This window comes from Heptranchias perlo, chromosome 9 (genome assembly GCF_035084215.1).
Source record: "Heptranchias perlo isolate sHepPer1 chromosome 9, sHepPer1.hap1, whole genome shotgun sequence".
Classification (NCBI taxonomy): domain Eukaryota; kingdom Metazoa; phylum Chordata; class Chondrichthyes; order Hexanchiformes; family Hexanchidae; genus Heptranchias; species Heptranchias perlo.
This window is the reverse complement of record NC_090333.1, coordinates 787,262-799,665: the sequence shown is the minus strand read 5'-3', so window position 1 is coordinate 799,665 and position 12,404 is coordinate 787,262. Positions and strand designations below refer to the sequence as shown.

Genomic DNA, 12,404 nt, shown 5'->3' with positions numbered 1-12,404 from the left:
TCCCTGCACCTCTGGTATCATCACCACCTCCTGTGAAGACCAAAGCAATTAATTCCACTAGGTCTTTATCCTCAAGTCATACCCAAATCAGTTTTTAAAATGGACGCATTCCTTCTCTTTCGCTACCACTTTCTTGACGTGCTTACAAAAACCTCTATTACCATTAGAAAGTTTTTCCCCACCCCGTACTAACCTTGCCCTAGTTATTTTTTTGGGGGTCTTTTGTTGCTTTCTATAATCCTCATTTTGGCCATTATTTTCCTTACATAAGCCTTCTCCCTTTGTTTATCATATCAGCCCAGAAACTTCCTTTTTTGTCTTTCAAGGATGATAGATACACCAGTTTTGTAATCCAATTACTTTCATGAATAGTTACCACTGCTGTTTCATAGATTTACCAGCTAGTCAAACTAGTGACTTTGCCACCCTAGAAACCAAGCTCATTAATGCTATAATGAGTACGGTCTGAAATGGCATCTTCAGCCAAGTAGCACAAAGACCATCTCCTCCATCTTTCACTTGCACGATACCAGTGCCTCGCGTGAATTCAATGGTGATCAACTCCTCAAACAGGATGCTCACCTCACCCAGTCTACTTCGGCGTCACCCTAGACCTGTGAAAGCCATCTGTCGAGCCCCTTCATAGTTTTTTCCTCTATCAGGTCACCCCTCAGCCTTCTCTTCTCTAGAGTAAAGAGCCCCAGCCTGTTCAGTCTTCTGATAGTTGTACCCGCTCAGTCCTGGTATTATCCTCGTAAATCTTTTTTTGGCACTTTGTCCAGTGCCTCCACAATCCAGAACTGTGGACAGTACTCCAGTGTGGTCTAATCAAGGTTCTATATAAGTTTAACATAGATTCTCTGCTTTTGAACTGGAAGGCGATGGAAAGTTCATTACCTGGAGCTGATCGGCTGTGAAGCTGGTTCGTGCTCGTTTTGTTGGCTTGGGTTGATTCACATCTTGTTCTGTTGGTAATGCTCCTTCCATACTTATTCCATTCCCTGTGAGAATTCAGTTATAATCTCAAATTATGCAAAAATCAAAAGAACCTGAAGCTGTGTCAATGTCTTATGTAAAATAACTCTGGACACAAGATTGTTTTGTAATATATCATTTTGCATGATCCACTTGTCCCCCAGGATTCAAAATTTTGATCTAAAAATCCTCCTCTCTACAACCTAGTTAATTCCCCACTCAGTTATTACACTCTGGTATCCTGTGCATCCTATACCTCCTACCACTGTTCCTCTGAGCAGTCTTTCCATCTGTACTCAAAATCTATCCAGAAACCTTTGCTAAATCTCAAGCCTGCAAAAGGCCTCAAAATTCCTCTTGACCATGCATTCGGTCAGCTCTCTAATCACCTCTACTCCTGCTCAGTGTCTCTCCTATAATGTTGGCACAGCATAAATCCAAATTGTTGTAGGTAAAGATCTCACACTGGCTTATGATCAAATTTAATCACCAAAAAAAGTTTGCGCTAGAATTAAGAACTTTCAAACATGCTTGTGCTCACATTACGAGCCAACAAACTCCATGTGCAGCCTTCATTTTACTGGGAACGAGAACTCAATTAAAATGTACTAAAATTTCTATTTTTGGTTGCTATGAAAATGGATTATATTGCAAGATATTATTCAGAAAGTCATTAACTGCAAAAATGTACATTTTACCAACTTTAATATTTGCAATGTATTTCGTATATACTCTTCATGGATTTTTGGTACCCACGTTTTGTACTGCAGCATACATAGGAACACGAGTAGGCCATTCAGCCCCTCGTGCCTGCTCTGCCATTTGATAAGATCATGGCTGATCTGTGATCAACTCCATATACCTGCCTTTGGCCCATATCCCTTAATACCTTTGGTTGCCAAAAAGCTATCTATCTCACATTTAAAGTTAGCAATTGAGCTAGTATCATTTGCCATTTGCGGAAGAGAGTTCCAAACTTCAACCACCCTTTGTGTGTAGAAATGTCTTCTAATCTCACTCCTGAAAGGTCTGGCTCTAATTTTTAGACTGTGCCCCCTACTCCTAGAATCCCCAACTAGCGGAAATAGTTTCTCTATCCACCCTATCCGTTCCCCTTAATATCTTATAAACTTCGATCAGATCACCCTTTAACCTTCGAAACTCTAGAGAATACAAACCCAATTTGTGTAATCGCTCCTCGTAACTTAACCCTTGAAGTCCGGGTATCATTCTAGTAAACCTACGCTGCACTCCCTCCAAGGCCAATATGTCCTTCCGAAGGTGCGGTGCCCAGAACTGCTCACAGTACTCCAGGTGCGGTCTAACCAGGGTTTTGTATAGCTGCAGCATAACTTCTGCCCCCTTGTACTCCAGTCCTCTAGATATAAAGGCCAGCATTCCATTAGCCTTCTTGATTATTTTCTGCACCTGTTCATGACACTTCAATGATCGATGTACTTGAACCCCTAAGTCCCTTTGGACAGCCACTGTTTTTTAAACTTTATCATTTAGAAAGTACCCTGTTCTATCCTTTTTTGATCCAAAGTGGATGACTTCACATTTGTCTACATTGAATTCCATTTGCCACAGTTTTGCCCATTCACCTAATCTATCAATATCACTTTGTAATTTTATGTTTTCATCTACACTGCTTACAATGCCACCAATCTTTGTGTCATTGGCAAACTTAGGTTTCAGACTTTCTATGCCTCCGTCTAAGTCGTTAATAAATATTGTGAATAATTGAGGCCCCAAGACAGATCCCTGCGGGACTCCACTAGTCACACCCTGCCAATGTGAGTACCTTCCCATTATCCATACTCACTGTCGCCTTTCGCTCAGCCAACTTCCTAACCAAGTCCGTACTTTTCCCTCTATTCCATGGGCTTCTAACTTAGGTAAAGTCTCTTATGTGGGACCTTATCAAATGACTTCTGGAAGTCCATATAAATAACATCCACTGACATTCCCCTGTCCACTACTTTAGTCACCTTCAAAAAAAATTCAATACTAGCTTTAGTTAATGAAAACTAACTGCTCCTATTTCACCTTTAATCCCATAATCAGTAAAAGTTATTGCGGACTACAATATAAATCCCAAACTAAAAACAGCAGGAATGCAAGTGCTCAATAAATGATCTCAATAAAGATCATCTGGCTATTATGAAATGAATCAAGTATTTATTGCTGTATATCCACTTTTCCTAAAAACACTGATCTCCATTCATTGAAATTGAGGGAAATAAAACCCCAATTGGAATGCATTTAGTGTCCCAATTACTGCTTCAGAAATTTACTCCAATACTTTTGACCAAGTTTTGCACATGATCAGGCAACAATTAGAATAATCATACAAATTACAGTACAAAAAGCATTCAACCCAGAATGTTACCAGGGCTCCAAGGGTTAAATTGTGAGGAGAGAGTACATAAACTAAGCTTGTATTCCCTGGATAGAAGGTTAAGGGTTGATTTGATTGAGATTTTTTTGGATTTTGAGAGGAATTGATAGGGTAGAGAGAGAAACTTTACCAGCTGGTGGGGGAAGTCTAGGACAAGGGGACACACTATTAAAATCAGGACCAGACCATTCAGGAGAGAAGTTAGGAAACACAGTTGGAGCTAACAGTAGATGCCAACGCAATTAATCATTTTAAATCTGAGCTTGATAGATTTTTGCTAGCCAAGGGTATGGAACCAAAGCAGGTGGTTGGAGTTGGGATACAGATCAGCCATGATCTCATTGAATGGCGAACAGGCTCGAGGGGCTGAATGGCCTACTCCTGTTCCTATGTTCCACACTTCAACTAGAGCCATCTACTCTAATACCACTTCCTGTATCCTAGTCAATTCTTCCTGTTCAAAATAATTATCCCATGTCCATTTATAAGTTGTTATAGACACTCAATAGTCACTTGTAACAAAGCAATACCTGTCCCAATAACCATGTGTGGGTGATCCTAACTGCCCCTTCACTCTTCTGGTAATAATCCTCAGTTCATACCCCTTCCTTCATCAATAGGAACATAGAAACAGGAGTGGGCCATTCAGCCCCGCGAGCCTGTTCCACCATTTAATTAGATCAAGGAGTGGAAAGAATTGTTTGGTGCTCATGAACACCAACCCTTCGATTACATGCTCATACCTTCTGTGTCAATGAAAAGCTACCCTACAACATTGGTGGGAGGACCATCAGGAATGGAACATTTTATTTCATAATTACTATACATCAAGATAGTACTAAAACAGTCCAATATTCAAGATCTTCCCGTGACCAGCATCTGACATGCCTCCGTAAAAATACTGGTCTCAGTAGAAGTGTCCAGAGTCCATTTGCCATATAAAATTCAATCAAGTCTATTCACACTTGGAACATTCAGTTAAACCAAGTCCAGTTTCTAAAAAGCACTGCAACTTCATACATTCAATTAGACACAACAATCCATCTGAAATCATTAAGATACCAGGAAACAGTAACTCAACTCTAGGACATCTGATTAAATGAAGAGTTAATTGCATCAACTTATTTTTTTTAAGCTTTGCTTCGAAAAATTTAACAAAAAACTTCATTACCACGTGAATCGCCAAGTTAAAACTCAAATTCTCAATAAGAGTGTAAGTCTACTGATGGCATTTTTAAAAAAAATGTCTTTAGGGAATAGGTTTGCCAAACCCCCAGGATTGCCCTCCAGGAATTAAAGGCTAATCTCCAGGACAGTGCTGCAAGCAGCATGGGAAAAATCATAGGGGCATTAAAAAAATATTCTTTGAGCTCTTTTGTTCATTAGTTGCAAAAAAGACATTTGGGGGGTGGGGGAGAAAGGCTGTTGGATTGACAAGTCAAAAACCATCCAATCAGGTAACAAAGAATCTGGTTCGCTTTCCAATTGGCTGAAAGGCAGAGCGCAGTGAGGATGGGCATGTCGGCGACTAATGGTAGGAGTGTGGGGGCAGGTTGACACCTGAATATGTCCAGAGTTGGCAACCCTCAGAGATGGGACAACAAAACATTCAAAAGCCTTTTTTTTTTCCATCGAATCATACAGCACAGATGACCATTTGGCCCATTGTGCCTGTGTCAGCTCTTTGAGAGATCTATCCAATTAGTCCCATACCCCTGCTCTTTCCCTGTAGCCCTGCAAATTTTTCCAAATCAAGTATTTATCCAATTCCCTTTTGAAAGTTATTATTGAATCTGCTTCCGCCACCCCTTCAGGCAGTGCATTCCAGATAATCATAACTCGCTACATAAAATTTTAGAAAATCATAAGTTTTTCCTGGTCATCTTTGGTTCTTTTCGAAATCACCTTAAATCTGTGTCCTCTGGTTAACGACCTTTCTGCCACTGGAAACAGTTTCTCCTTATTTACTCCATCAAAGCCCTTCATGATTTTGAACACCTCTATCAAATCTCCTCTTAACCTTCTCTTCTCTAAGGACAACAACCCCAGATTCTCCAGTCTCTCCCCATAACCGAAGGCCCTCATCCCTGGTACCATTCTAGCAAATCTCCTCTGCACCCCCTCCTTCCTAAAGTGCGGTGCCCAGAATGGGACACAATACTCCAGCTGAAGCCTAACCAGTGTTTTATATAAAAAGGTTTACCACAACTTCCTTGCTTTTATACACCTCTATTCATAAGTGAAGGGTTTACCATTTTCAGCTGCCCTTTTCAGGTTGTCCAACATACAGTCGTAATGTATCCGGCAGAGGACCTTCTCTTCCACCAGAGCGAACTCCTCCCCGGTGGACAGCTGCCTCTTGCAGGAGAAGCAGGCGAAGCATGCCAGGTGATAGACGTTGCCCTTCGCCCTGCGGACCCAGTCCGTCGAGTGGATGTGTCTGCCACAGCGAGCGCACCGGGTACCGTACCGCCTGTTCAAAACAGAAATAGGAGCGGGTTGGGCTGTAGGTTAAGAGGGGGAATAAGTCTCAAAACTCTCCAAATTAGTACAGTGTGGGGGGGGGGGGGGGGAAGAGAGTGGAGGAGAACTTCCTCCTCCTACCGACCCCCAACTACTGAAAACTTCATTCAAGAGAACGGGACAGAAAGAACTTGCATTTATATAGCGCCTTTCATGACCTCAGGACATCCCAAAGTGCTTCACAGCCAATGAAATACCTTTGAAGTGTAGTCACTGTTGTAATGTAGGAAAATACAGCAGTCAATTTGTGCACAGCAAGATCCCACAAACAACGTGATAATAAACAGGTAATGTTCTTTTTTTTAAAAAATCGATGTTGGCTGAGGAATAAATATTGGCCCAGGACATTGGAATAGTGCCTTGGGATTTTTGCATCCACTGAGAAGGCAGAGAGCGCCTCAGTTTAAGGGCTCATCAGAAAGATGGCACCTCCGACAGCGCAGCACTCCCTCAGTACTGCACTTTGAGCGTCAGCCTGGATTACCTGCTCAAGTCTCTGGAGTGGGTCTTAAACCCACAACCCTCTGACTCAGAGGCGAGAGTGCTACCCAGGCCAACACTTGGAGCCACTGGTGCGGTAAAATATCCCTCCCTCGTTGTTGGGACGCGACTGTAAAACATCCAGCTCAGATGGCCCAAGCTATACAAGAAATATTCGATCTGGACGAGAGATTAAAAAGTGGGAGGCAGTTGGCAATCCGAACTGGAATTTTAGAAATCCGCAGCATCTGATTAACGAGACCCTCCCTCGGGACTCTTTTACGGATTACGACGGGTCTGCTCCATATTTCCAACGATATTAACTACAGTAGAAGTCCAGACTCGGCAAAAGTTTCAATTTATAAATTGTAAAGCCAACATTAGGTCGCTGTCTTCAGGATTAAGACGAGTCAAACAGCCCTGTACATTGTGCCTTTGTATTTTTAACGCCTCTCTACATACATACATACCCAAAATGAACTCTCAAGACCGCGTGTGCAAATCAAAACAGATCCCTGACCGAACTGTTTTTGGACCTCACCTGAAATCAACGCGAATTTTTGAAGTTTCAGCATTACTTCGGAGTGGGCCGACTGGAAACACTGTCGCTCCGAACTCGAAGCCCGCTGGTTCTAAATGAAAATCTTGCACGATTTTGCATGATGAATCAGATACTGGGAGCTGGAATTAGTCTTTAAACCGATTTCAGCAATAGAGCTACAAGCTACGAGAACTCCTGCAGAAGCCCATTGGCGTCATGTCGGGATCTAAACCAGATTAAGCTGATCGATTCTAAATTTAAAAAAATACAATATTGCTATCTATAATTGGTACCTGAAATAATCCAGTTTGCAAAATATTTCTTGATCCTTGATGTAGCAACTGGTGTGCCGGCCTAGAGAGGTCCTGCACACGCTGCAGGACAAACATCGGACGTGCCAACACCGCTCGTTCACCTGGACAGGTAGAGAGAGCAAGAAGTTAGATGGGCGAGAGTCAGCCGGAGGATCGGTGCAGGCCCGTTAGCGCCATCGGAAACACTGATTCAAACATCAGCCTCCGAGCTTCCAAACCACTGGCCCATTCCAACCCCCCTCCCCTGGAGAGAAGCAACGCTCGAGTGAAGAGATCGTTCTAGGGGACAGGAGTCAGAGACAAGGGTCGTTATAAACTGGATAGCCAGGCGGTGAAGGGTAGACTATTAGAGAGCCTGGTCTTCAGTTGCTTCCAAGTCTTTATTCGCACACAGAGATCCACATTAACACCCACACCGCAACCTAGATAATCTCCTATCAATGGATGCTAGAGTACCCAATTGATACTCACCACCTCAAGACAATTAACACTAATTGATATAAATCACATGGATACGACTAACAAGGGCTGCAGACATAAATTAAAGAACTTGCATTTATATAGCACTTTTCACTACCTCAGGCTTTACAGCCAATTAAATACTGTAGTAGTGTAGTCACTGTGGTAATAGAGTAAATAAATTATGATAAACTGTTTCCACTGGCAGGAGGGGGTCAGTAACCAGAAGACACAAAACCACAGGGGAGAGGAGAATTTTTTTTTATTTAAACGCAGCAAATTGTTCTGATCTGGAATGCGCTGCCCGAAAGGGCGGTGGAAGCAGATTCAATAATAACTTTCAAAAGGGATTTGGATAAATACTTGAAAAGGAAAAATTTTCAGGGCTATGGGAAAAGAGCAGAGGAGTGGGACTAATTAGATAGCTCTTTCAAAATCCAGCACAGGCATGATGGGCTGAATGGCCTCCTTCTGTGCTGTCTGATTCTACTAAATGCCCTTCACTAAACTCCAGCCTCCCCTTTGCAAAGAGCTGTGCCACTAATTGCCTAGAGGGGTAGAGAAAATAAATAAAAAGATTGATTTCATTCTGGGGATGTGGGCATCACTGGCAAGGCCGGCATTTATTGCCCATCCCTAGTTGCCGCAAGGTGACGGCGGTGGTGCTGGGCCTTCTATTTGAATGCTGGATTTCTTTGTAGCCGTTTGCTACAACTTGAGGCCACTTCAGAGGGCAGTTAAGGGGTCAACCATGATGGTGTGGGACTGGAGTCACATATAGGCCCAGACCAGGTAAGGACGGCTGGTTTTCTTCCCTAAAAAGGGGCATTAGTGAACCAGTTGGGTTTTTAATCACAAGGCACTGGAGTCGCTTTTTAACCCAGCATTTTATTTCCAGATGTTTCTGGTGGTGGGATTTTAATTCATGGTCTCTGGATTACTTGTCCAGTAACATTGACCACTGCACTACCATGCTCTTACGGTCCCAGTCACCTTAAGATAAGACAAGACTATATAGACATTTAGTGAATTCCTTGTAGGTGAAAGGACAGACACCCCTGGAGTGGAATCTTGAATTGCTCGGGCTCCGACAGGGGACAGAACAGGTTTTAAAAGGATTGAGCATTTTATCAATGACCAGATCCATTTAAACAAGAGCACAGAGGAAGGAATGATCGGACATTCGAAAGGGCACCACCGAGGGAAGGAGGTCGATTAATTGAAGAGTTCAATGCAGATACAAGCTGACCCTTAACAACCACCCTGCATTTATATAGCACCTTTAACGTAGGGAAATGACCCAAGGGGCTGCGCAGAAGCTAATCAGACATTAAAATTGACACGGAGGGGTGACTGAAAACTTGGTCACAGAAAGAAAGACATGATTTACAGCCTTTTAGGACCCCAGGGCGTCCCAAAGCACTTCACAGGCAATGAAGTACTTCTGAAATGTAATCACTGTTGTAATGTAGAAAAGGCGGCACAGCAAGATCCCAGATAATTTTCTTTTAAAAAAAAATGTTGATTGAGGGATAAATATTGGCGGGAACATCGTGGAGAGCTCCCCTGCTCGTCTTCGAATAGTGCCATGAGATATTTCTACCTCATTAGTCTCATTAGAAAGACGGCGCCTCCAACCGAGTGTCAGCCTGGATTATGCGACCTTCTGACTCAGGCGGGAGTGCTACCCACTGAGCCAGGGCTAGAAAAGTTAGAAACTTTAAATACCAAAATTGTTTTACATCAGCAAAAAAAAAAACACATTTATAATGGCACCCAAAACAACCACGTTTTAAGACTTTGCTGCAAATTCGAGGAAGTGCAAAAATAATCTTTTGCCACTTTCCCCAAACCTCCCATCCGATTACTAAAAGTACGGGTTCACGCTGCTCGATGGTGCGCACTTAACAGGCAATGGGCGTTAAATTCCCCTTATCCAAAAAAGTTCGCGTTTCTGGATATTTAGACTGGTCCCAAAGACCGTAAAACCTCAAACCACTTACTGGTCGACCTCAACCCCTTTAGAAGAAAGGCTTTCAATTGAATGGGGTTTTTTTTTTTGGAGAGGGTGGTGGTGCGAGATTCCCCTGTTCGTTCTATGGTCAATCTCACCTTCAGCAGGTATCGATCCACTATTTCCAGACCACAGCTGCAGCAGATGTTTTTCCCAGTCCCGGAAGGGGCCATCGATTGTGGAGACAAGGATGGCGAGGCGGACGTGGCTGGGGAACAGGAATCGTCTTTAACAACTCGATCAGAATTAGTCTTTTTTTTAAAAAAAAGGAGGGAGAAGCGAGAGACACAAATGGAAAGTTAGCATTCACGTGCAAGTTGGTCTAAAATAATATATATATATATATATATAAAAATAAAAGGAATCGAGATTGGAAAGAGATAGTTCTAGTACCAAACTGCAAGCGCTCCTAGGTTTCCGATTTCTTCCGAAGGGGACGAAGGAGATAGTTTCAGACTCCTCAGACATGGTTTTCAACTGGAAAAATAAAAGGCAGAGATTTTGAGAGAGAGCATCCAACACATTCTGAAATCGTTGCGCGGCACCAATCTTTCGACATCGACAAACCCCCCCTCCTCACCCGAATAAACGTGAACCACTCGCCCTGTTCACCATGACAACGCTTGTGATCATTAAAGATGTAATTTGGAAAGTAAATACCCTAGACTCCGTTTACGAAAACAAGACAAGACACTTGAGTGAATCGTTAACTTTCATTCCAATGTCACGGGTTATTGTGGTCAAGTGTTTGATTGTGCAACTTGGGAGGGGAGGGGAGGGAAAAAAGAACAAAGCTTTTAATTTATATCCATCAATTCCTAACGTCAGTCAAATCAGGTTGGAGTCAGTGAGGGGACACAAAAAAAAAAGAAAATTGATTTCCCCCCAAACAATTAAAACAGTCCTTTTTCCATCCAAAAACGCCTTTGAAAGGCTAACCTAGAGGTGAAGAGGTTTAATGGGAGGTACTTGAAAGATAATTACAGCTGGTCCTCTCCGGTCATGTTTGTTCGATTGACAATCTGGAGAAAAGGCAAGGGGCAATTACTGGTGCAGGTGATTCGCGTTAACTGTCCCGAGGAGATCAGCTCTCCCGGAATTATTTTAAACAAAATCAACGCGTTTTTTAAAAAAAACACCCCACAAACACGAATGCTCACGGGTTTATTAAAACCTCCAACCGACTTGAAATGTGTCTAGACGTGCGTTCCTGTATGGGGATAGGTTAGAGATGAGGACTGTACGTGGAATTCCCACTGCCATGTTCAATATTATATGACTAGCTATGTAGACTAATACGTTTCAATGAGACCGGCGGTCTCTTAAATCCGAAATGGGTCAGTTTAACAGTTTGCTTCCTTAACGCGCAAATCATTTTAAACACAATCTATTCAATGGGACAATACCTTGACTTGATTGCCCCTGAACACAGTCTATTCACAGAGCGACAAAATATCTTAACTCGATTAACCACCAACTCCATTATTTCATTGAACACCCCATCACGGTCTTTGAGAATCTAGCATTATTTCACTCTCCCTAGTCGTGGGTTTTTTTTTCCAGTCATGACAGGCTCACTAGTTACACCGATTCGGGTAACTATCTGAGTGATCGGCGCCGTCAAATGATTTTTTTTTTAAAAAAGTGAAAACTACCGATCCATTTAAAAATGCCAAAATTCAGGAAGGGACTTTACAAAAGCACAAGAGCATCTGCAAACAAGTGGGCACCTCCTGGAACAGGGGACTGCCTCCCGACTCAGTGCTGTGGTTGGTTTAATTGCCCGTAATTAAAAGTAACCCCGGATCTCCTTCACCCGAAGGCTGAGCGTAGACGGCCATCTCCAGACACCTTGCTTCGTTCTTACCTTCTCGAAGCCCGTACCATCCGTGTGGTTCGCTTTCCCTCCCATGCCACACACTAACAGCTCAGGACTCTTCCAGTACATTGCATTCAAAACGCGTATTCCAGTCACATAACACAAAAAAAAATCCCTGTTTTAAAGTGGGGGGTGGGGGTAAGTAAAAGAGCTTAGTTCAATCAATTTTCCAGGCTTTTTAAATTATTATTGCCTCTGGTTCAAAGCTTTTTTTTCCTCCCCTGTCCAATTTCTCCGCGGTCAGAGTTTCAACTGCTGTGTGACTTAAAAAAAAAAGTTACCTTGTCGAGTGGGTGGAACTTTACAAAAAGTTTCTTCTCTCGTTGACCACACCTCTTCCACGCAGTACAGCCCTTGGACATGTTAAGAATTTTTATTCATAACCCAAAAAAGAAACCTTTTTTTCTCTCTCTCTCGGTGTGTCCAACCAGCGGCGAGCATTCTCTCTCTCTCTCTCTCTCGAGTCTTTATCTCTAATCAGTTACACGACTTTTACTGAAATCTAAACACTGACTCACGTTACGTCCCCGCAGCCTTTAGAAGGGAAGGCAGGCAAATGAAAACATTTACAGTCATTGCACGGCATGCTTCCTGCCCACAGCCGCTCCACATCCCCTGGTGTGTGTTTTTTTTTCCAAAAAAAAAAGGCGGGGGATGAATAGGAAAGAGAAGCAGGACGCACGGATTTCTCTATCAGCAACACGCAGAGCTGCCTAACTCGCTGTTATAACTTTTCATCAACATCGCGCAGACATCTGAATCATATTAATATTATTTTAATCCTGGCGGCTTCCAAAATGATGCCCACGAGGAACGGT

The 12,404-nt window shown here is 42.7% G+C and overlaps 1 protein-coding gene across 1 annotated transcript in view; it reads right to left on the bottom strand.

The window, feature by feature from the left end:
- The window catches only part of lhx8a (LIM homeobox 8a), a 28,620-nt gene extending 16,812 nt beyond the window's left edge, over nucleotides 1-11,808 (bottom strand). Inside the window, exons 1-6 of the mRNA XM_067989631.1 lie at nucleotides 11,575-11,808; nucleotides 10,101-10,184; nucleotides 9,806-9,958; nucleotides 7,214-7,335; nucleotides 5,629-5,849; nucleotides 898-1,001 (exon numbers count right to left, since the gene is read on the bottom strand). Coding sequence (XP_067845732.1) covers nucleotides 898-1,001; nucleotides 5,629-5,849; nucleotides 7,214-7,335; nucleotides 9,806-9,958; nucleotides 10,101-10,184; nucleotides 11,575-11,655 — 765 coding nt within the window. The 5' untranslated portion in view covers nucleotides 11,656-11,808. The remainder of the gene's footprint in view (nucleotides 1-897; nucleotides 1,002-5,628; nucleotides 5,850-7,213; nucleotides 7,336-9,805; nucleotides 9,959-10,100; nucleotides 10,185-11,574) is intronic.
- Between the last annotated feature and the right edge of the window lie 596 nt (nucleotides 11,809-12,404).